Source organism: Microchirus variegatus, assembly GCF_963457635.1.
Source record: "Microchirus variegatus genome assembly, chromosome: 5".
NCBI lineage: Eukaryota > Metazoa > Chordata > Actinopteri > Pleuronectiformes > Soleidae > Microchirus > Microchirus variegatus.
In genome coordinates, this window is record NC_139806.1 from 30,706,655 (window position 1) to 30,732,692 (window position 26,038).

General features: G+C 42.0%; 2 protein-coding genes across 3 annotated transcripts; one reads left to right on the forward strand and one right to left on the reverse strand.

Annotated features, from left to right (window-relative positions):
- The first annotated feature begins 1,434 nt into the window (after positions 1–1,434).
- dbn1 (drebrin 1) lies at positions 1,435–14,484 on the forward strand. 2 transcript variants are annotated; one of them, XM_083890515.1, is made up of 14 exons: positions 1,435–1,554; positions 3,418–3,473; positions 3,572–3,684; positions 4,625–4,699; positions 4,925–5,071; positions 5,225–5,302; positions 5,393–5,544; positions 5,920–5,977; positions 6,145–6,201; positions 6,303–6,411; positions 11,433–11,567; positions 11,708–12,174; positions 12,881–12,980; positions 13,910–14,484. In XM_083890515.1, exons 1-14 carry the CDS (start codon positions 1,472–1,474, stop codon positions 13,963–13,965), a joined length of 1,686 nt encoding a protein of 561 aa, XP_083746641.1. In that variant the 5' UTR covers positions 1,435–1,471; the 3' UTR covers positions 13,966–14,484. The 2 variants fall into 2 exon arrangements, with proteins under 2 accessions (XP_083746641.1, XP_083746642.1); XM_083890516.1 differs by having other exon boundaries at positions 6,145–6,195.
- A 1,207-nt stretch (positions 14,485–15,691) lies between these two features.
- ncf1 (neutrophil cytosolic factor 1) lies at positions 15,692–22,178 on the reverse strand (the record flags this gene model as incomplete). Its single annotated transcript, XM_083889726.1, has 11 exons — positions 15,692–15,879; positions 15,950–16,098; positions 16,926–17,033; positions 17,262–17,379; positions 17,525–17,632; positions 18,330–18,452; positions 18,625–18,671; positions 18,793–18,958; positions 20,004–20,079; positions 21,848–21,928; positions 22,107–22,178. The coding sequence occupies 11 exons, from the start codon at positions 22,176–22,178 to the stop codon at positions 15,692–15,694; spliced, it is 1,236 nt and encodes a 411-aa protein (XP_083745852.1).
- Between the last annotated feature and the right edge of the window lie 3,860 nt (positions 22,179–26,038).

A 26,038-nucleotide genomic window follows, 5' to 3' on the forward strand; every position in this document is an offset into this window, starting at 1 on the left:
TATTCCCAGTTTACTTTTGGTTTAATCTCGGGTTAATCCTGGGTTAATTGTGGTTTAATCCCGGGTTAATCCCAGTTTAATCCTGTGTTAATTCTGGTTTAATCCCGGGTTAATCCCATGTTAATTCTGGTTTTATCCCGGGTTATTCCCAGTTTACTTTTGGTTTAATCTTGGGTTTAATCCCTTTTTAATTCTGGTTTAATCCCGGGTTATTCCCGGTTTCATCCTGGTTTAATCCCTTCTTAATTCTGGTTTAATCCCAGTTTATTTGACCTCTACAGGAAAGTTAGTGTGATCTATGATGATGATGATGATGATGATGCAGCACAAACGTCACGTTCCATTTCTCTTCTTGTTTTCTTTGCGTCAGGGTTAGGGTTAGGATTAGGTTAACTAAGTTAGGTTAACTAACCCTAACCCTGTCAGGTACCATTCCATTTAACACTGTATATTTATAATAAAAATAATCTGTTCATAAACGCTGTTCTTCTCATGCTCAGATTATTCCAGATTACGCTCATATCTATAATGTCTATATAAGAATAAGATTAATTAGAATTATGATTATTATTAATATTAAAATAATATATGTATACATAATACAGTAGATGATGTTTCCTTTGTGAGCGATGACACAGTGTCAACACCTGAACATCCTGCAGTTCTTCAAAGTCAATGCTAGATGGAGACAAATGTCACATTTAATAGAGTTTTTATATGAAACAACAGTAAACAAGGGACATTTATATAAATATTTATATAACAATATTTAAATGTTTTATTTTATAAATATATACTATTATGTATGTGTTGTAATCCATTAACAGCTCATAAATCTGCTATATTTACATAAATGTGATTAAAATATAGTTTATTAGTTTAGTGATGAACTCACCGGTGGACAGAGGGAGGATGGACTGGAGGACAGAGAAGAGGACGGGCAGGAGGACGGACAGGAGGACGGACAAGAGGACGTACCAGAGGACGGACAGGAGGACAGACCAGAGGACAATGTCTCACACTGAGAGACAAACATGGACACTGTCTTAAAGACATTCGTCTGTCTTTGTGTGTGATTCAGGACTTTGACCTGCAGAGTGCAGCGTTGACTCTTTGTTACAGACTCTGGACTGAGAATAATACAGCGCCACCTATGGTAGAAGGTGAACACACATACACACACACCATTTCTCAGTCAGATGAACGGATGAAGAAATAAATAGTGGACTGTTCCTTTAAGGCTGAGTCTCAGGCGCTAGGACCCGTCAGGCTCTAGGACCCGGAGGACACAGGGCTGCTGTCTTTGTCTCCGCACTGAGAGTCCGCTCTCTCTCTCACCATCATCATCATCACCATCCTCCTCCTCTTCTTCTTCAGCAGTCTCTCTCTTCTCCTCTTCCTCTCTCTCTCTCCTCTTCCTCTCTCTCTCCTCCTCTTCCTCTCTCTCTCTGGATGCGTCTCGTGCACCGTCATGGCCGTCAATCTGATGAAGAACAGACTGACTCTACTCACCGCTTATCAGGACGTCATCGATGAAACCACCGACACAGACTGGTGAGTGCTGCGGGGCTGAGGGCCGCGCTGCCCGGCTACCGCTGCTCTGAGTCACCGCTGTTCTTCACTGACGATGACGACGGTGATGATGATGATGATGATGAGGAGGCTGTTTGTTATCCGCTATGTTCTTCATCATCTTCTTCACACAACACTGCAATACATACACACGCACGCACGCACGCGCACCCCTGATTCAGCACGTTGATGCAGCAAAAGTCTGAGTCTGGACCTGGATCTGAGGCCTGGACCTGAGGCCTGGACCAGGACCTGGATCTGAGGCCTGGACCAGGACCTGGATCTGAGGCCTGGACCAGGACCTGGATCTGCTTTGTTTCTTCAGTTTTGTGACTCGTTCACTCTGAAGCAGCTGGAAACCATTTTATTAAGAAGTGTGTGTGTGCCTGTGTGTGTCTGTGTCTCTCTCTCTCTCTGTGTGTGGGTGTGTGTGTGTGCGCCTGTGTGTGTCTGTGTGTGTGTCTCTCTCTCTCTCTCTCTGTGTGTGTATGTGTCTGTGTGTGTTTGTGTGTGTGTGTGTGTCTGTGTGTGTGTGTGTGTGTGTGTGTGTGTGTGTTTGTGTGTGTGTCTGTGTGTGTTTGCGTGTGTGATCACGTGTTCAGGTGTGAACAATCCTGATCTGATCACATGTGTTCAGGTGTGAACTGTCCTGATCTGATCACGTGTTCAGGTGTGAACAGTCCTGATCTGATCACATGTGTTCAGGTGTGAACAGTCCTGATCTGATCACGTGTTCAGGTGTGAACAATCCTGATCTGATCACATGTGTTCAGGTGTGAACAGTCCTGATCTGATCACGTGTTCAGGTGTGAACACTCCTGATCTGATCACGTGTTCAGGTGTGAACAGTCTGGATCTGATCACATGTTCAGGTGTGAACAGTCCTGATCTGATCACATGTGTTCAGGTGTGAACAGTCTGGATCTGATCACATGTTCAGGTGTGAACAGTCCTGATCTGATCACATGTGTTCAGGCGTGAACAGTCTGGATCTGATCACATGTTCAGGTGTGAACAGTCCTGATCTGATCACATGTTCAGATGCTGAATCATGTTCTGCCTTTGACTCTGTGGACATTTTGTCTCTGAACGTCGTCTCACGTTTCTTCTCTCTCTCTGTGTGTGTGTTTCTAAAAATATTCTCATCTGTTTTTACACTTTCTTCTTTTCTTCACTTCTTTACAAATTCTTCACTTGTGTTCATGTCTTCATGTGTTCATGTCTTCGTGTCTTCATGTGTTCATGTGTTCATGTGTTCATGTCTTCATGTCTTCATATCTTCATGTCTTCACCTGAATGTATTTATTATGATTTAGAGGTGAAATTTGATCGTTGTCATCAGTTCAAAGGTCAACGTCTTTTACTAGCACACATACACCTGTTGCTCTCCTGTGGCTAATGCTAAGCTAACTACTATGAGGGAGAGGGCGGGGCTTCATTTATTTACTTGTATTACTAATATGTGAACATGTGACAAAGTGAAGGCTTCCTCCTGAAATGCATCATGGGAGTTGTAGTTTAGTGAGGTCTGTGTGTCAGTCCTGAGGCGATGACATCACTGCACCCAGGTCATGTGACTTGATGACCTCATTCTCTTCAGTCTGTCACACTGACCTCAGCAGGCCACGCCTCCACATCTGTTTTTCTCCTCCTCCTCTTGCTCCTCCTCTTGCTCCTCCCCCTCCTCTTGCTCCTCCTCCTCAGAAAATCAGGTTGAAGCTCAGTTTGTGAATGAGGAGGAAAAACTGTCATGACGTCATGATGCCACGTCACCTTATGACCTTTGAGACAGGACTCAAGCAAACTGATTTTTTCTCTGACTTCCTGTTTCCTGTGTGTCTTCAGGGCCTTGTTCTCGTACGAGGACGACACTGATGATCTGACTCTGGCATCATCAGGAGGTTTGTCCTCCACTTATTCTGTCCATCTGTTCTCTCTTCTTGTTGTTGTTGTTGTTGTTGTGGTGGTGGTGACACAGTGTGTTGTTGTTGTTGTGCAGGCGGTGGACTGGCACAGATCACGTTGACCTTTGACATCAGCAGAGTGATGTACGGCTTCTGCAGCCTGAAGGAAGCGACTTCTGCTCTGCCACGATACATCCTCATCAACTGGGTGAGTGTGTGTGTAGGGGGGGGGGGGGGGGGGGGGTAAGATGCTAGGTAATATGCTAGGTAACATACTAGGTAACATGCTTGGTAAAATGCTATGTACCTCGTTAAGTAACATGCTAGGTACCATGTTAAGTAACATGCTAGGTAACATGCTAGGTACCTCGTTAAGTAACATTCTAGGTAACATGTTAAGCAACATGCTAGGTACCATGCTAAGTAACATGCTAGGTACCATGTTAAGTAACATGTTAGGTACCACATTAAGTAACATGCTAGGTACCTTGTTAAGTACCATGCTATGTAAACATGTTAAGTAACATGCTAGGTAACATGTAAGGTACCACGTTAATTAACATGCTAGGTACCATGTTAAGTAACATGCTAGGTAACCTGCTAAGTAAAATGTTAAGTAACATGCTAAGTACCATGTTAAGTAACATGCTAAGTACCATGTTAAGTAACATGCTAAGTACCATGTTAAGTAACATGCTAGGTAACCTGCTAAGTACCATGTTAAGTAACATGCTAGGTACCATGTTAAGTAACATGCTAGATAACACTAGGTAACATGCTAGGTACCACGCTAAGTAACATGCTCGCTACAATATTAAATAACATGCTAGGTAACATACTAAGTACCGTGCTAAGTAACATGCTAGGTACCACATTGAGTAACATGCTAGGTAACACGCTCGGTACCATGTTAAGTAACATGCTAGGTAACACGCATACATAAAAGAAATAAACACGAAACATGAAATTTATAATAATCTGAATATAAAATAATGATTTTTTGTTCATTTTCATCATTTTTGTTTGTCTCTCTTTCTCACACACACACACACACACACACACAAACACACACACACACACACACACACACACACACACACACACACACACACACACACACACACACACACACACACACACACACACAGGTGGGGGATGATGTCGCAGATGCCAGGAAGTGCGCCTGTGCCAGTCACGTCGCCACCATCGCAGACTTCTTTCAGGTCAAACAACAACAATCACAATCGTATCAAAACTGTGAATGTGAGGGTGAAGTGATGAAAGGGTGAATTGATGAGAGTGTGAAGCGATGAAAGGGTGAAGTGATGAGAGGGTGAAGTGACGAGAGGGTGAAGTGATGAGAGGGTGAAGCGATGAAAGGGTGAAGTGATGAAAGGGTGAAGCGATGAAAGGGTGAATTCACACTGAGCTCCTCTTCATCTCTTCAGGGCGTGGAGGTCATCGTCAACGCCAGCAGTCTGGACGACATCGAGCCGTCGGCCGTTGGTCAGCGATTGACCAATGGAACGACGGCGACGGCCAGTCCTGTTCTGAGCCGTCTGAGGACCAAAGAGGGGGAGGAGCTTAGAGACGTGGTGTGAACACACACACACACGGGGAGGTCATGTGACCTCCTTGTTGTCACCTGTTAGCATGTGGCCGCTCACAGGACACTGTTGTATTTGAGATGAATGTAGTTGTTGAAGTGAAGGATTGTGGGAAATGAAGTGTGTTTGTGTCGTTACCAGGGAACAGTTTATGAGAAGACGAACGCTGAGGTGGAGATGAAGAAGATCAACAGAGAGGAATTCTGGGAGAAAGCCAAGGTAAGACGAGGAGGAGGAGGAGGAGGAGCCACACCTTCAGTCATCATGGATGAGTGGATGAACAGATTTTTCCTTCCTGTCGTTTCTCAGCGTGAGGAGGAGCTGAGGAAGGAGGAGGAGCGAAGAAAAATGGCAGAGGAGCGACAGCGTTATGAGGAGGAGAGAATGGAGTTGGAGAAGAAGGAGCAGGAGAACAGAGAGAAGATGTATCGAGAGAAGGAGCTTCAGATCCAGGAGCACAGGTGAGGACCTCAATTCACCACTTCATCATCTCACCACTTCACCATCTCACCACTTCATCATCTCACCACTTCATCATCTCACCACTTCACCATCACCATCTCACCACCTTAAGCCATCATCTCACCACCTCATCATCTCACCACCCCAATTCACCACTTCATCATCTCACCATCTCACCACCTAATCATTTCACCATCTCACTACCTCACCACCTCACCATCTCACCACCTCACCATCTCATCATCTCATCATCTCATCATCTAACCATCTCACCATCTCACCATCTCACCATTTCATCATCTCACCATCTCACCATCTCACCACCTCAATTCACCACCTCACCTTCTCACCACTTGTGTGTGTGTGAGAAACAGGAAGAAGATGCAGGAAGAGGAGGAGTCCAGAGAGAGGCTGAGGAACCAGACTACTTTAGTGAGTGTTTGTACACACACACACACACACACACACACACACACACACACACACACACACACACACACACACACACACACACACACACACACACACACACACACACACACACACACACAGTGTTTGTCACCCCCTGCTGGTGTAAATGTGAACTGGTTTGTCTTCAGACAGCAGAGCCCAGCGTTGAAGACCTGAATCTGGACAAGAAGGAGTCAGAGGTGGAGGTGATTCTGTTCTCTGATCAATCAACCAATGACTGAAGGTCAAGTGAGTGGTTATGGTGAGGTCAAAGGTCAAAGGTCATAGGTGAACTGTATGGTTTCAGGAGGCGAAGGCGATCATCGCTCAGCGTCAGGCCAATCCTCGAGAGTTCTTCAAACAGAAGGAGAGAGCCATGACCTTCAGTGTGGACACTGTGTCTGTCCACAGGACTGGTGAGTACACACACACACACACACCCACACACACACACACACACACTGTGTCTGTCCACAGGACTGGTGAGGACACACACACACACACACTGTGCCTGTCAACAGGACTGGTGAGGACACACATACACACACACTGTGTCTGTCCACAGGACTGATGAGGACACACACACACACACTGTGTCTGTCAACAGGACTGGTGAGGACACACACACACACACTGTCTCAGTCCACAGGACTGGTGAGGACATACACACTGTGTCTGTCAACAGGACTGGTGAGGACACACACACACACACTGTGTCTGTCCACAGGACTGGTGAGGACACACACACACACACTGTGTCTGTCAACAGGACTGGTGAGGACACACACACACACACTGTGTCTGTCCACAGGACTGGTGAGGACACACACACGCACACACACATTGTGTCTGTCCAATGCGCTGCATCATCAAGCCCCGCCTCCTGCAGGGAGAGGAGTGTAATGATGAGGACACACATGCTATCTGGAGTCATGTGATTTTGTTATTGTTATACAGATTCAGTGGAAATTATGTCATTTCCTGCTCCGCCCTCTTTTCAAATCCTACACAAGTTAAAACACAAAACTGACATAGACTCTCTGGTCCTAACCCGGACCACTATGGACCACTATGGACCACTGTGGACCACTGTGGACCACTGTGTACCACTATGGACCACTGTGTACCACTGTGGACCACTGTGGACCACTATGGACCACTGTGGACCACTATGGACCACTGTGGACCACTGTGGACCACTATGGACCACTGTGGACCACTGTGGACCACTGTGGACCACTATGGACCACTGTGGACCACCACTATGGACCACCACTATAGACGACTGTGGACCACTATGGACCACTGTGGACCACCACTATGGACCACTGTGGACCACTATGGAACACTGTGTACCACTATGGACCACTATGGACCACTATGGACCACCACTATGGACCAATGTGGACCACCACTATGGACTACTGTGGAGCACTGTGGAGCACTGTGTACCACTGTGGAGCACTGTGTACCACTATGCACCACTATGGACCACCACTATGGACCACTGTGGACCACCACTATGGACCACTGTGGACCACCACTGTGGACCACTGTGGACGTTTGTCTCACCTGTGAATGATCATCATGGAGCGACTCCACTGGTTTGAAAATGTTTGACATCATCATCAAACGTTTGTTTCTTCCTGATATTTGATCTGTTCTGTCCTCACAAAGACAAGAGTGAGACGAGTGTGAAAAGAGTGAGACATGAGTGACATGAGTGAGACATGAGTGAGACATGAGTGAGACATGAGTGAGACATGAGTGAGACATAAGTTACATAAGTGAGACATAAGTGACAAGAGTGAGACATAAGTGACAAGAGTGAGACATGAGTGACATGAGACATGAGTGAGACATGAGTGAGACATGAGTGAGACATAAGTGACATGAGTGAGACATAAGTGACAAGAGTGAGACATGAGTGAGGCATAAGTGGCAAGAGTGAGACATAAGTGACATGAGTGAGACATAAGTGAGACATAAGTGACATGAGTGAGACATAAGTGACAAGAGTGAGATGAGTGTGACAAGAGTGAGACCTGAGTGACACGAGTGAGATATAAGTGACGACTGAGACATGAGTGACAAGAGAGAGACATAAGTGACAAAAGTTACACATAAGTGACAAGAGTGAGACATGAGTGACAAGAGTGAGACTAGTGTGACAATAGTGAGACGAGTGAGACACGAGTGACAAGAGTGAGACTTCACAAACCTGATGAGGCGTCTGATGAATACTTGCACATTTTTATTGATTCTTTCCTTTGTTAATGTTTCGATTAAAGCTTTTATTTTGAAACTTTCATATGGAGCATTTTATGATGAGGTTTTTTATGCAGATGCTTTTATTTTTCTATGTTCTGAGGATAAAAACCAACAGACGCCACCTTGTTTTCTCTCTGGTGAACTGCATGCTGTTGACACTAACCTCTTCCTCTCTCTGTCTCTCTCTCTCTGTCTCTCTTTTTCCCTCATTTGTCTCCTTATTTCCTCGTTCACTCCCTCCTATCTTTCACGTCTTTGGTTCCTCCCATTTTTTCCCATAATCCTCTCTGCCTCTCATTATTACTCTAAACTGGGTCGTCTGTCTCACCTCATCTTTGTCCTGGTATGTCGCTTTGTGTCCGTGTGTGTGTGTGTGTGCCTGTACATGTGTGTGTGTGTGCCTGTACATGTGTGTGTGTGTATGTGTGTGCCTGTACATGTGTGTGTGTGTGTATGTGTGTGTGCCTGTACATGTGTGTATGTGTATGTGTGTGTGCCTGTACATGTGTGTGTGTATGTGTATGTGTGTGTGCCTGTACATGTGTGTGTGTGTATGTGTGTGTGCCTGTACATGTGCGTGTGTGTATGTGTGTGTGCCTGTACGTGTGTGTGTGTGTGTGTGTGTGTACGTGTGTGTGTGTGCCTGTACATGTGTGTGTGTGGTCCTGACCGTCAGGTCGTCATGGTTACAGCCCGTTCTTGAAGCAGCATCACAGTCCCAGCAGCTTACAAGCCCCGCCCCTCCACACACCGCCGCCACACGCACGGACGCAGCGCTGCGACGCCGCTGCAGCCGGTACGTACTCGCGTACTCACGTATGTACTTTTACCACAAATACAACAAGAGAAGACGATGAAAAAGACAGACACGAGTCGAGACAAATGTCCACATCATCAGCACACAAACGTGTTTGTGTGTGTATATTAAATAAAAATAATAACACAATTATACATGCATTTATTAAAAGTATTTTATATTTATCAGCGCTCTGTAGGTGGCAGTAATGAGGCTTAAGCACTCGTCTCCACCCACCATTCAAACAGTAGAACAAGGAAGTAGCTGCTGTTCCAACTGAAGAGATCTTACTCATGTACTTGGCGAGTATGCACTCCTGTAGTACTTCAGTATGTACTCCTGTAGTACTTTAGTATGTACTCCTGTAGTACTTCAGTATGTACTCCTGTAGTACTTTAGTATGTATTCCTGTAGTACTTCAGTATGTACTCCTGTAGTACTTAAGTATGTACTCCTGTAGTACTTCATCATGTACTCCTGTAGTACTTAAGTATGTACTCCTGTAGTACTTCAGTATGGTCTGGTCTGGTCTGGTCTGGTCTGTTGTGTTCTGTTCAGTACTGGTCTGGTCTGGTCTGGTCTGGTCTGGTCTGGTCTGATCTAGTCTGTTCTGGCCTGGTCTGTTCTGGTCTGTTGTGTTCTGTTCAGTACTGGTCTGTTCTGTTCTGTTCTGGTCTGGTCTGGTCTGGTCTGGTCTGGTTTGTTCTGTTCTGTTCTGTTCTGTTCTGTTCTGTTCTGTTCTGTTCTGTTCTGGTCTGGTCTGGCCTGGTCTGGCCTGGTCTTGTCTGGTCTGGTCTGGTCTGGTCTGTTGTGTTCTGTTCTGTTCTGTTCAGTACTGGTCTGTTCTGTTCTGTTCTGTTCAGTACTGGTCTGGTCTGTTCAGTACTGGTCTGGTCTGCTGTGTTCTATTCAGTACTGGTCTGTTCTGGTCTGTTCTGTTCTGTTCTGTTCTGGTCTGTTCTGTTCTGGTCTGTTCTGTTCTGTTCTGTTCTGTTCTGGTCTGGTCTGTTCTGTTCTGTTCTGTTCTGGTCTGTTTTTCTGGTTCCGGGTCACTGCTCTTGTGCTCGTAGATTCCTGGTCCTACATGTTATCGTGTGTCTTTTAGCCCCTGATCAACTTTTTTGGAACAATCAGCGAAGCTAACGTAGCGTTAGCAGCAGCACCTGCTAGCGTTAGCAGCAGCGACTGCTAAAGCTGCTACAATGCTGCGGTGTAGCTTGTGGTCTGTGTGCAGAATACTCTTCTCTACATGGGCAAGGACTTCTGTGGGTTCTGCTGCTGCTTCTCTTTCTGGACCTACAGAATTTAGTCCAGCTTCAGGCTGAACCTCCTGTTCTGGTCTGGTCTGGTCTGGTCTTTTGTCGTCTAATGTGGTGGTCTGGTCTGACCAGAGTGTTGAGTTTTTAAGTCTGTCAGTCCAAACTTGGTAAACCTCACAGAGGTTCAGGTCGTTGTGACTGAACACACACACACACACACACACACACACACACACACACACACACACACACCCCCACACACACACACACACACAAACACACACACACACACACACACACACACACACACACACACACACACATTCTTTATGAAAACCAAAATTTAAAAAAAAATTTGACAAAAATATTTTGGTCCAAAATTTGACAAAAACGTCATACTATAGTATGTCTCCCAAAATGTGAAAAAATAATTGGACCCAAAATTTGAAAAAAAAAATTGACCCAAAATTTGAAAAGTAAATTGACTCAAAATTTGAAACAAATTTTTTACCCAAAATTTGAAGAAAAAAAAATGGTCCATAATTTGAAAAAAAAAATTTGGTCTATAATTTGAAAAAAAAAAATTTGATCCAAAATTTGAAAAAAAAAAAAATTGGTCCAAAATTTGAAACAAAACATTTGGTCCAAAATTTGAAAAAAAAATTATGGTCCAAAATGTGACAAAATGACAAATTGAGTATAGCATGTTATAGCAACCTAAGGAAGTGATTTCAATGAAAACAAAGTGAGGACCGGCCAAAATGTCCTCACTCCGTAAAAATTACCTCACTTTGTTGGTTAAAAACCCTCATTGGTCCTCAGTATGCCGCAAGTACAAGAACACACACACACACACACACACACACACACACACACACACACACACACACACACACACACACACACACACACACACACACACACACACACACACACACACACTCACTTTTAATAGCTTCATTCATCTGTTCAATGAAGCTAAGACAATCAGGACCAGACCCAGAACCAGGACCAAGGACCAGGACCTGACCTGATTGTCTTAGCTTGCTTTAAGCTAACGTTGTCGTCGTCAGGGTTTTGTTGTTGATGATGATTTTGTTGTAATTTCCAGGTGATGATGATGATGATGATGAAGAAGCAGCGAGCACACAGCCCAACATGGCTGCCGCGTCGCCCATCCCCAAAATCGTCACCACAACCATTAAAGAGGACGTGGGCGGGGACAAGGACCACACAGACGTGTGCGGTGAGAGTTTGTATTTTTTAAAACATAAACAGGTTTGTTTGTTTGTTTTTTGTCTTTATTATAAAACCATAAACATGTTTGTTTGTTGTCTTTATTATAAAACCATAAACATGTTTGTTTCTTTGTTTGTGTGTCTTCAGGTCTGGAACACAACCCTCTGGTCCAGGACTCCACAGAGTCCACCTCTAAACCTCAGACCAGAGACTCCGCCTCCTCTGACTTCTCTGTGTGGGAGTCTGGGACAGACAGTCTTGTCAACCTGTGGGACAGCAGCGTGGCTCCGCCCACAAACCCCTCTAACTCCTCCCACGCCACCAATCTTGTGGACCTGATGGGCGACGCCCAGGATGACCTCATGTCCGGCTCCGCCTCCTCCTCCAGTCGACCTCAGCCTCTGCTCAGCTTTGACGACATGATGGACGGGACTTTGTGCTCAGGCGTCTCCGCTGAGGACGAGCCATCCAGTCTGGTGGACGTGACAACTGCTGACCACATGACCCTCAGCTACCAGCATGCTTTGCAACACGCATCAGGGGCGGAGCCAGAGCAAGATGATGGACAGCTGCTCATGACCAATGGAGAGACCCTGCTGAAAGAAGGAACACAGGTCAGTGATGATGATGGTGATGATGATGATGATGATGGTGAGGATGATGGTGATGATGATGATGATGATGATGATGATGATGAAAGGTGATGGTGATGATGATGATGATGATGATGATGGTGATGATGGTGATGGTGATGGTGATGGTGATGGTGATGATAATGGTGGTGATGGTGATGGTGATGATGATGGTGATGTGATGGTGATGATGGTGATGATGATGGTGATGGTGATGATGGTGATGATGGTGATGGTGATGATGGTGATGTGATGGTGATGGTGATGATGATGATGGTGATGACGATGGTGATGACGATGACGATGGTGGTGATGATGATTGAGATGATGATGAAGATGATGGTGATGATGAAGATGATGATGATGATGATGATGGTGATGGTGGTGATGATGAAGATGGTGATGATGATTGAGATGATGATGGTGATGATGAAGATGGTGATGGTGGTGATGATGAAGATGGTGATGATGAAGATGGTGATGATGATTGAGATGATGATGAAGATGGTGATTATGATGATGATGGTCATGGTGATGGTGGTGATGATGATGATGGTGATGGTGGTGATGATGAAGATGGTGATGATGATGGTGGTGGTGATGGTGGTGATGATGAAGATGGTGATGATGGTGATGAAGTGGTTTATGTTCAAAGTCAGATTAAGCAGATTAAATTGTTTCCTCTCAGGTCAGTGAAGGATACTTCAGCCAATCACAGGAGGAAGAATTTGTCCAATCAGAAGATTCTTCAGCTAAACCAGTGCCAGTGTTTTATAACAAGCCTCCAGGTAAGAACATGGTACACTCCAGTTTGGAATGGTTCAGTCCTGGGTCAGACTTTTGTTTCCACTGAGAACAGAATCTGTACTTGGTCAGTGGAGTGTGGGCGGAGACAACACCACAGACGACAACACAACGCAACAGACGACAACACAACTCCACAGACGACAACACAACGCAACAGACGACAATACAACACCACAGACGACAACACAACACCACAGACGACAACACAACACAACACCACAGACGACACAACACGACAACACAACACCACAGACGACAACACAACACCACAGACGACAACACAACACAACAACACAATACCACAGACGACAACACAACACCACAGACGACAACACCACAGACGACAACACAACACCACAGACGACAACACAACAACACAGACAACAACACAACACAACACAACAACACAACACCACAGACGACAACACAACACAACAGACGACAACACAACACAACAACACAACACCACAGACGACAACACAACACCACAGACGACAACACAACACAACAACACAACACCACAGACGACAACACAACACCACAGACGACGACACAACACAACAACACAACACCACAGACAACACAACACCACAGACGACGACACAACAGCACAGACGACCACACAACACCACAGACGACGACAGAACACCACAGACGACGACACAACACCACAGACGACGACACAACACCACAGACGACGACACAACAGACTACGATGACAACATACGTATATATACATATATATGATATAATAGCGATGTTTGTCTCCTCAGAGATGGACATCACGTGTTGATAATATATTATACAAACATATATATATACATGTATTTGCATGTATATATATATGTACATAGATATATGTACATATATCTATGTATATATGATATAATAGCGGTGTTTGTCTCCTCAGAGATCGACATCACCTGCTGGGACACAGATCCTGTGGTTGACGATGACGACGACTAACTGGTTGACGCGTCGCCATCTTTTGGACAAAGAGGAAGTAGGAAGTGACCAAGAGGAAGTAGGAAGTGCGCTTTATGAAGAAACATTTTTTTTCTAAAAAACAGAAAAGAAATGTACTAATAATAATAATAGTAATAATAATAATAACGAGTCTTGCATCAAAACAACTTCTGTATCTTTTAGAGGAAAAAAAAAAAAACAGTAGCCAGAGCAAAGTTTGTCATTTTATTTATTTGTTTTCTTCTTCTTCTTTTTTAAATTGTGTTGAAATGAATCCACGTTGTTGACGTAGAGACACTGCTGCATATGTTAGAGACATGACGTCTGTTAGTGCTTTAAAATAACTCCTCTCTCTCCTCACTCACTTAATCTTGTCTTTATTTATTCTGCTTTTACCTGACACTGCGGCTCCTTTTCACCTTTTTCACTCCTTTTGTATGATTTTACCACTGAACTCAAGATTAAATGGCTTCTAAATTCACACCAGTGCACTCTGACTTCTTCTTCTTCCCTGTTTTCCCATCATGCTTTCTGCTTCATGTTGGACACGGAAGTCTCACATTCACAAAATGAAATAAAAAAAACTTTTTATATTGAGTTAAATCCTGGAATCGTCCTCGTCACTGTTTCACTACTGCGTCATCACTGTCAATCATCGTTAGCACAAAAACAGGCGAGGATAGAAATGTCACTTTTCTCCTGTGGTTTACTCAAATGTACACAGACACAATATTTCTATCACTGGTTTTAAGTTCTTCGACGCCCTCAGATGTTCTCAGGTGTCGTCAGAGGTCCTCAGATATCTTCAGATGTTCTCAAATGTCCTTGGATGTTCTCTGAGGTCCTCAGATGTTCTTCGATGTACTCAGATGTTCTCAGATGTCCTCCTCAGATGCTTTCAAATGTTCTCTGAGGTCCTCAGATCTTCTCAGGTGTCCTCAGATGTTCTCAGAGGTTCTCAGAAGTACTCAGATGTTCTCAGATGTCCTCAGGTATACTCAGATGTTCTCTGAGGTCCTCAGATGTCCTCCTCAGATGTCTTCAGATGTTCTCAGATATTCTCAGATGTCCTCATATGTTTTTCGATGTCCTCAGATGTTCTCTGAGGTCCTCAGATGTACTCAGATGTTCTCAGATGTCCTCAGATGTCCTCAGATGTCCTCAGATATTCTATGAGGTCCTCAGATGTCCTCTTCAGATGATCTCTGAGGCCCTCAGATGTCCTCTGATGTACTCGGATGTTCTCTGAGAAAAAAAAATAAAAAAAGATGTTCTCTGAGGTCCTCAGATGTTCTCAGACGTCCTCAGATGTTCTCCGATGTCCTCTGACGTCCTCATGTGTCCTCTGATGTTCTCAGATGTCCTGAACCTTGATATTGTGGAGCAATTCTTAATTTCCTTTGTCTTTAGGTGTTTTTCTCTGGACAACATTGAACGATGGTTTGACGGCAGTCTCATTGTAGGTCAGTTCTTCTTCTTCTTCTTCTTCTTCTTCTTCGTTGGAGCACCGAGGACGCCTCTGCTGGACGACTAACGTCAAACAATGTAGTGAAGATAATCTGTGATAATCTGAACAAATTTGTGAATGAAATGATTTTGACACAGAGACAAAGACAGGAAGACGTTTTATGGACTTTATTCAACTGTCCTCTGGGTGGCGCTATAGAGCTGATACAACAACACATTTGGATTATTTAGTATTATTTAGTTGTTATTTTGTGTCACATTAGCTGCTGGACGACGTGGACCGGTGGACGCTGACCCTCCTGCAGGTGTCGCCGGTGCAACGCTCCAGGATCAGCTCTGGACTGGGCCGAGGAGGAACCACAGGAACCACAGGAACCTCAGGAACCTCAGGAACCACAGGAACCTCCGTCTTCACCTCCGTCTTCGCCTCCGTCTCAGGAATGTCGCCTGAAATATCAAAACAATCTTAAACAGAGATGGTGATGATATGCTAACATTTATTCTTCTTCTTCTTTACCCTCGTTGTTCTTCTCTTTCAGAGGAACCTCAGAAACCTTCTCAGAGTTCTTCAGCTGCAGATAACGACGGCTGTTCCTGCGATAAGAATCCTGACTGAGGCGCCGACGAGTCCTGCTGTGGACGCTCTTCACGTTTCTGATGGTGGATCTGAGGACAGGTGAGACAGAGGACAGGTGAGACAGGGGACAGGTGAGACAGGGGACAGGTGAGACAGGGGGACAGGTGAGACAGGGGGACAGGTGAGACGGGAGACAGGTGAGACAGGTGACAGGTGAGACAGGGGGACAGGTGAGACAGGACAGGTGAGACAGAGGACAGGTGAGACGGGACAGGTGAGACAGAGGACAGGTGAGACGGGACAGGTGAGACAGAGGACAGGTGAGGCAGGGGACAGGTGAGACAGAGGACAGGTGAGACAGGGGACAGGTGAGACAGGTGGGACAGAGGACAGGTGAGGCAGGGGGACAGGTGAGGCAGGGGACAGGTGAGAGAGGGACAGGTGAGACAGGGACAGGTGAGACAGGGGACAGGTGAGACAGGGACAGGTGAGACAGGGGACAGGTGAGACAGAGGACAGGTGAGACAGGGACAGGTGAGACAGGGGACAGGTGAGACAGGGACAGGTGAGACAGGGACAGGTGAGACAGGGACAGGTGAGACAGGGGACAGGTGAGACAGGGACAGGTGAGACAGGGGACAGGTGAGACAGAGGACAGGTGAGACAGATAAGTAGACTTTTGATTGTCGTAGGAAATGTTAATATGAAAGTGACCTTTAATATTCTTTAATTTTCTATACATCTATTTACATATATGTGTCATATATTTATGTGTCATATATTTATGTGTCACATATATGTGTCATATATTTATGTGTCATATATTTATGTGTCACATATATGTGTCATATATTTATGTGTCATATATTTATGTGTCACATATATGTGTCATATATTTATGTGTCATATATTTGACCTTCGAGGTGGCAGCTTCTGTCCTTGTGGGTTTGTCCTTTGTGTCCTGACTCTGTTTCCGTCCTTCTGCAGAAACATGGAGGGAAAATATCCCGTCTCGTCTCCTTTTCTGTTCAGAACCAGACAAGTTTATCATAATGTGTGATCGTAAATGGAATAATCCAGAATATTCCAGAATATTCTGGATTATTATTAATAATCCAGAATAATCCAGAATAATCCAGAATAATCCATGTACGTTGAGTTCACAGTAAGTTACAAACTAACCATGTCGTACCATATTTTCTTCAAATAATACAAATGTTGTGTGTGTGATCATGAAGATGCTGGACTTCACCTGATGACCCACCAGCCGTCCAGAAGTTTGTGAATGACCCGGACTCTTTGACCGGCGCCCAGAGAGATCTCATCGTCCTGCTCGGCTCTGTGTCCGTCCACAGTCACGTAGAGTTCTCCTGCAGACAAACAGCATCAGGGTCATCAGAGTGGAACCACATCCACCATGTTCACAACGTCTTCATACGTCTTCAAACGTTTTCATACGTCTTCATACGTCTTCATACGTCTTCATACGTCTTCATACGTCTTCATACGTCTCACCTTCATAGTTTGGTTCTGCGTCCTCCATCTCCTCCGGTTGATCCAGAGGCTCCAGGTACGATGCAGGAACCCAACCTCGCTTAGTGTCGCACTGACAGAACCACCAACCTGAAGATATCGTATATCAGAACCAACACTGACAGAACCACCAATGACAGAACCACCACTGACAGAACCACCACTGACAGAACCAACAATGACAGAACCACCACTGACAGAACCAACACTGACGGAACCAACACTGACAGAACCACCAATGACAGAACCAACACTGACAGAACCACCACTGACAGAACCACCACTGACAGAACCAACACTGACAGAAAGAACACTGACAGAACTGACAGAACCAACACTGACAGAACCAACACTGACAGAACCACCAATGACAGAACCAACACTGACAGAACCAACACTGACAGAACCACCACTGACAGAACTAACACTGACAGAACTGACAGAACCAACACTGACAGAAGAACACTGACTGAACCAACACTGACAGAACCAACACTGACAGAACCAACACTGACAGAAAGAACATTGACAGAACCAACACTGACAGAACCAACACTGACAGAACTGACAGAACCAACACTGACAGAAAGAACACTGACAGAACTGACAGAACCAACACTGACAGAAAGAACACTGACAGAACCAACACTGACAGAACCAACACTGACAGAACCAAAACTGACAGAAAGAACACTGACAGAACCAACACTGACAGAACTGACAGAACCAACACTGACAGAACCAACACTGACAGAACCAACACTGACTTCACTAACATTGTTCTCACCGTTCTGATTTTTCTCCACGATCTCCACTAAGTCTCCGACTGTGAGTTCAATCTCGTGTTTGGACGTCTTTTCAAAGTCTGCGATGACTCGATATGTGTCGAGGACGATCGGGCCAGAGATCTCTGAGAGACACAAAACATCTTTACATTAAAAACAACTTTATATTAAAAACATCTTTAAAATAAAAACATCTTTACATTAAAAACAATTTTATATTAAAACATATTTACATTAAAAACATCTTTAGATTAAAAACATATTTACATTAAAAACATCTTTACATTAAAAACTCACCAGACGCTGAGTCTGTGGAAACCACGAAGACTTCACTTCTTTTCAGTCTGAGGAGAAAAATTGAATTAAATTAATTTTATTTGTAGAATCATCACAAGCAGACGACGATGTGTGTGTGTGTGTGTGTGTGTGTGTGTCTGTGTGTGTGTGTCTCTCTCTTTCTCTCACGTGTTAGCAGCTGGTGGTCTCTCGTCCTCAGGTTGGACTTTGAAGAATTCTCTCAGATGTTGACATCGTGAAATGTGCGGCGGCAGATGAATGAGTGAATGAAAGTAATCCACCAACGCACTCTGACGACTTTCTGTGGACTTTTGTGAGTCCAGCCATCGCGGTGCTGATGACAGTAACACAACAACACAACACAACACAAACATTCACTCATGTGTGTGTCTCTGCTCATCAAAGGGTCACAATTGTTCATATTTTAATAATGATCATTAAACTAATGAATTAAAACTCTATTCATATTTAATCATTAGAGTCAGTAATTATGAGCCTTATTGTTAATATTATCAACAGCAATATTAGTATTATTATTATAATAAACAATATTATTATTATAATAATAATGATAATAATAACAACAACAATATTATTATCATTATTATGAACAATAATATTTTATTATAATTATTATTATCATTATTATTATTATTAATAATAATGATAATAATAATTATAACAACAACAACAATATAATAATAATAATCATAATAAAAACAACAACAACATTAGTATTATTAGAATAAAATCAACAATATTATAATAATAATTATTATGAACAATAATATTTTATTATTATTATTATTAGCAACAATAATATTTTATTATTATTATTATTAGCAACAATATTATTATTATTATTATTATTATTAATAATAATAATAATAATAATAATAATAATAATAATATTAATAACAACAACAACCACAACATTAGTATTACTAGAATAAAATCAACAATATTATAATAATTATTATTATGAACAATAATATTTTTTTTTTATTATTATTATGATGATGATGAACAATAATTGAAGTTTGGAGAATGTGGAAAATGAGAGGGTTAAACTTTGTTTGTCAGTAAAAGAACAAAATATTCACAAAGTAAAACTCTGAGCAGGAAGTAGACAATTGTTTTGAAATAGACAAACTTTCCTCACAACAACTTCCTCCATTTAGTTTGAATCTAAAAAAGAGAAGTGGTGTTTCTCAAACAGGTGTTTCCTGTTTGTTTCTCTGGTGAACGAGTGATTCTCTGATGAACGAGTGATTCTCTGATGAACCAGTGATTCTCTGATGAACCAGTGATTCTCTGATGAACCAGTGATTCTCTGATGAACCAGTGATTCTCTGGTGAATGAGTGATTCCGTTTGTACCTGGTAATGAAGGAATGATTCTGTCTCTCTTCTCGATGTGTCCTGACTCGATGGGAAACATCTCCTTCAGTGATTTCTGTGACACAGAACGTTAACTGTTATTAGAACGTTAACTGTTATTAGAGCGTTAACTGTTATTAGAACGTTAACTGTTATAAGAACGTTAACTGTTATTAGAGTGTTAACTGTTATTAGAACGTTAACTGTTATTAGAACGTTAACTGTTATTAGAACGTTAACTGTTATTAGAACGTTAACTGTTATTAGAACAGAACGTTAACTTTTATTAGAACAGAACGTTAACTGTTATTAGAACAGAACGTTAACTGTTATTAGACCGTTAACTGTTATTAGAACAGAACGTTAACTGTTATTAGAACAGAACCTTAACTGTTATTAGAACGTTAACTGTTATTAGAACAGAACGTTAACTGTTATTAGAACGTTGACTGTTATTAGAACGTTAACTGTTATTAGAACAGAACCTTAACTGTTATTAGAACAGAACCTTAACTGTTATTAGAACAGAACGTTAACTGTTATTAGAACAGAACGTTAACTGTTATTAGAACCTTAACTGTTATTAGAACGTTAACTGTTATTAGAACAGAACCTTAACTGTTATTAGAACAGAACCTTAACTGTTATTAGAACAGAACGTTAACTGTTATTAGAACAGAACGTTAACTGTTATTAGAACAGAACGTTAACTGTTATTAGAACAGAACGTTAACTGTTATTAGAACAGAACCTTAACTGTTATTAGAACAGAACGTTAACTGTTATTAGAACAGAACGTTAACTGTTATTAGAACGTTAACTGTTATAAGAACGTTAACTGTTATTAGAGTGTTAACTGTTATTAGAACGTTAACTGTTATTAGAACGTTAACTGTTATTAGAACGTTAACTGTTATTAGAACGTTAACTGTTATTAGAACAGAACGTTAACTTTTATTAGAACAGAACGTTAACTGTTATTAGAACAGAACGTTAACTGTTATTAGACCGTTAACTGTTATTAGAACAGAACGTTAACTGTTATTAGAACAGAACCTTAACTGTTATTAGAACGTTAACTGTTATTAGAACAGAACGTTAACTGTTATTAGAACGTTGACTGTTATTAGAACGTTAACTGTTATTAGAACAGAACCTTAACTGTTATTAGAACAGAACCTTAACTGTTATTAGAACAGAACGTTAACTGTTATTAGAACAGAACGTTAACTGTTATTAGAACCTTAACTGTTATTAGAACGTTAACTGTTATTAGAACAGAACCTTAACTGTTATTAGAACAGAACCTTAACTGTTATTAGAACAGAACGTTAACTGTTATTAGAACAGAACGTTAACTGTTATTAGAACAGAACGTTAACTGTTATTAGAACAGAACGTTAACTGTTATTAGAACAGAACCTTAACTGTTATTAGAACAGAACGTTAACTGTTATTAGAACAGAACGTTAACTGTTATTAGAACGTTAACTGTTATTAGAACATTAACTGTTATGAGAACGTTAACTGTTATTAGAACAGAACCTTAACTGTTATTAGAACGTTAACTGTTATTAGAACAGAACGTTAACTGTTATTAGAATGTAAACTGTTATTAGAACAGAACGTTAACTGTTATTAGAACATTAACTGTTATTAGAACGTTAACTGTTATTAGAACGTAGGTGTTATGAGAACGTTAACTGTTACTAGAACGTTAACTGTTATTAGAACGTTAACTGTTATTAGAACGTTAACTGTTATAAGAACAGAACGTTAACTGTTATTAGAACGTTAACTGTTATTAGAACGTTAACTGTTATAATGCAGAGTGAATAACTCACGTGTAATGTGTGGATCTCAGGATACGTCCTGTAGATGAGTTTCTCAGAGAGGTCGCTCCATTTCACCATCATCATGTAAACCTGAGCGCACACACACACACACACACACACACACACACACACACACACACACACACACACACACACACACACACACACACACACACACACACAGACACACACACACACACACACACCTTTGTGAGCATGAAAACTTTAAACAAACACACACACAGACACACACACGTTTCACACTCACAAAATGCTTCGTCGGGAAGTCGCGTTTCTCGAAGCCAAGAAGTTCCACATGTCTGACGTAGCTCTGCTCCATGCTGAGATTAGGCTGAGATTAGACTGAGATTAGGCTGAGATTAGACTGAGATTAGACTGAGATTAGGCTGAGATTAGGCTGAGATTAGACTGAGATTAGGCTGAGATTAGACTGCGTTTAGAAGTGTGACAGGGTTAAGCAGGTTTATATCCTGTGTGTGTGTGTGCTGTAACCACATCAGACGAGTTACTTCCTTTTTACGTGCTTTAAACAAACACACACACACGCACACGTACACACACACACACACACACACACCCCCACACACACACACACGCACACACACACACACACACACAGTGAAGAAACTGTTTCCAGTTTCAATTTTCTTTCCTTATTTTTGTGAAACATCAAACTGACATTTTCTTACTTAATGAACCAATTGTTTATAAAATATGAAAATACTCTCAGACTGAAAGGGCAATTATTTAAAGAATAATTATTAAAAGGGCAATTATTTAAAGCTAACAGCAGTTAGCTTTCGGAAAAGTGATGATTAGCAGGCTCTAGCAGACACATTGGCTGCTTTAATGAATCCTCTGAGGCTGGAGGTTTGTGTAGAACTCTGTGCTGAACTGTGGAGACAACAACAGATTCTCTCTCCTGTGTTTTACTCAAAAACAGGAGTGTCATCTTTGTTCACACTGTGGTGACTGATAGGACCTCCAGTCCCAAATATAGGGATTTAAATGATTAAACAGTTGATTTTGCATAATATGGGATTTCAATTTTGGCACTTTCTGTCCAGGACCATGAAACAATCAACCCCTTCTGTTGCGGTCAACTTTAGGCCACGCCCCTTCTGTTGAGGTGAACCTGGGGCCACACCCCTTCTGTTGAGGTCAACTTTAGGCCACGCCCCTTCCAGCCTGAGTGCTGAGGGTGATCTGCTCATCACCTTGGGCCTCATGTACAAAGGTTGCGTACGCACAAAAACGTGGCGTACGTCCTTTCCCACGTCCACGTTCAGATGTATGAAACGTGAAATGACCGTGGAAATGTGCGGTGCCCACGCCAACTTCATGGCTGGCGTACGCCCCCGTTTCTACAGCTATTGTTCCTTTGGCGACACTTAGTGGTGATGCTGGGGGTAAACTGTTAATAATGTGAAAACAAGCAGTCATCAGAGTGATGCGCACATCAGAGACACACAAAGGAACAATTAACCCCTTGCAAATGGTGCAATCCGACGTGAGCGAGTATTTAGAGAACGCGAGGATTTACTTGCTAACGATGATAATTGGCTCATAAACCGATTGTGGTCAGGAGTGAACCAGTCAACACTGAGCCGAGCCACGTCAGCTGTGTGGGACGGAATCATCCCAATGTCATCCAGGTTCATCAAACTCACATACAATGCTGTTAAAAACGCACTTCTGCATTCATTAACTGTGAGAAATAAAATAAAGATTAAACATGAGTCATTGATTGTGTGACATGTTGTGGTCACTTCACTTCACTTCAGCGGTGAGAAGAAACCTCTACTTCACCTCCACCTTCACATCTGACCATTTCTTTTTCATCTCTGTGTGTGTGTGTGTGTGTTATTGATTTGCATATGTAAATGAAGGCGTGGTCAGGGAGGAGTTTGACACCTCTGCATGTGAGCTCAATTCCACGTTGATTTGGGATGAACAAAGGAAAACGTGCTTCGATCCATGTGTACGCACGCTTTGTGTGTGCGACAGTTTGTGTGTTTGTGTTTGTGTTTGTGTGTGTGGGTGTGTGTGTGAGTGTGTGTTTGTTTGTTTGTGTTTGTGTTTGTGTGCAGAGATGACAACGACTGAGGATCCAACAGCAGCTGGTGAGCGTTTGTCTGCTGTTTTCTTCATGTTGTCCTTTGTCATTTTGTGTTCATGAGCTGATTAAAGTGAACTTTGTTCATGTAAATGTGAGGAGTTTAACCACAGAAAAACATTTGTTTGTTTCATTTTCTAACTAAACTTGGTAAATTGTTCGACTTTTAAAATGTATTTATTTGGGTTTGAATGCTTTTGTATGGAGGACTAAACCTGACATAACTATAAATAAATAAATAAATAAATAAATACAGCAATAAATGTAAAGCATTTATTTATTTATTTCTACTTATTCATTTATTCATGAATTTATTTATTATTTTATCTATATATATATTTTTTTTTTATTCCTGAATTTATTTATTTCTACTTATGTCAGGTTCAGTCCTCCATACATTGACCAAAAAGCTGCATCATGCACATACAGTAGTTTCACTGTTTGTGTGTTTTAAAGGTTTTTCAGCTGTCCAACACTGCAGCAAAGTTTCAAAATAAAAGCTCAAGGAAAAAGAGAAAATCCGGTGAAGACGTCCAGATACAGGCCGTCCTTTTCTTCACATTTAAACCCTATTCCTGACCCAACAGTGAGGGACCACCTGACAATATCAATAACAAGCCCCTCCCCTGACCACTCTCACTCTCAGATGCTAACCTGCTGATTGGCTAACCATTCACAGCACCATTCAACTTCTTCACTGAAGCCACTTCCATTTTCAGGCCAGAGCAGCAGGAGAGAAGCTCTCTACTGGACTGGATTTCATGGACTCACTGGACTGGATTCACTGGTCGTGAGTACAACAGAAACTCACCATAACTTTGGTGATTAATAAGTAACGGTCTAACATTGTTTATTTTTAAAATCTGACGATGCAATAAAAAGGATCAATGTTTCTGCCAATCATTGATCCGGTCATTGATCCGTCCCAGGATCTTGTGGGACTGTTACAGTGTTAGGAGATTTGACAGCCATAACTCTTGAGGGCTGCTGTGAGGAAGCATTGGCAAAACTTTGCAAGATAATGCAAACTTTGCGAGATAACGCAAACTTTTTTTTTTTTTTATCTCCATGTCCCTTTAGGGTCTCAGTACATTATAAATATAAAGTATAAAAGTTAAATGGATTTCTTCTGTTTTATGATTAATAAGTGTTTGCCTTTGGAACCAGAGTCTGGGGTTCGAAACCCACCTCTGGCACTTAGTTTTTTTTAAAATATATATTTTATAATAAAGTTTTCCTTTATTTATTTATTTATTTATTTCAAAACAGTTTCAACAATGTCGCAGCTATAAATCGCATTTGACCTTACATGTAATGACACCTTTGTCCACCGGAGGGCAGTTTCAACATGTGAACCAAATCATTACCCATAATGCTTTGTGAAAACTTAAAAGTGAAGAAAACGGTGTCTTTTGTCTAAAATAAATCATATTTTGACTGTGAAACATTTGAAAAAAAGATGGTAAAACAGTGTCAAAAAGTTTGTGATACATATTTCTGTAATAATTCAAGTTTTATCATTTAATTCTTTACCAGCACCATAAGTGATAAGACTTTAGTGGAGTTTAAATACTCTGTTATTCTGCAGTAAATGCAGTTTATCACAGCAGAATTTAAACTCTGAAGCAACAATAGATGAAATCACCATGTCATTTTATACTTTGCCCAGTGGAGGGCACTGTAGAACATTAATTTTACATACATTAATTATCCTTTAAGTAACTTTGCACTTGCTTACTAGAGGGCAGTTTGAAGCATTTAATATTCTGTAATTTGACCTCATATTTAATAACGTCATTGTCCACTAGGGGGCAGTCTGACCAATCCTGTGGCAATAAATCATATTTCATCTTATTGTAATGACATGTTTGTCTGCTAGAGGACAGTCTAAATATTTAAGCAATAATAAATCAAAGTTGACCTTATTGTAATGACACGTTTGTCCACTAGAGGGCAGTCTGAAGAATCCAGCTGCGATAAATCAGATCTGATGTTTGTCCACCAGAGGGCAGTCTGAATAATTTAGTATCCATGAATCAAATGTGACCTTACATGTAATGTCA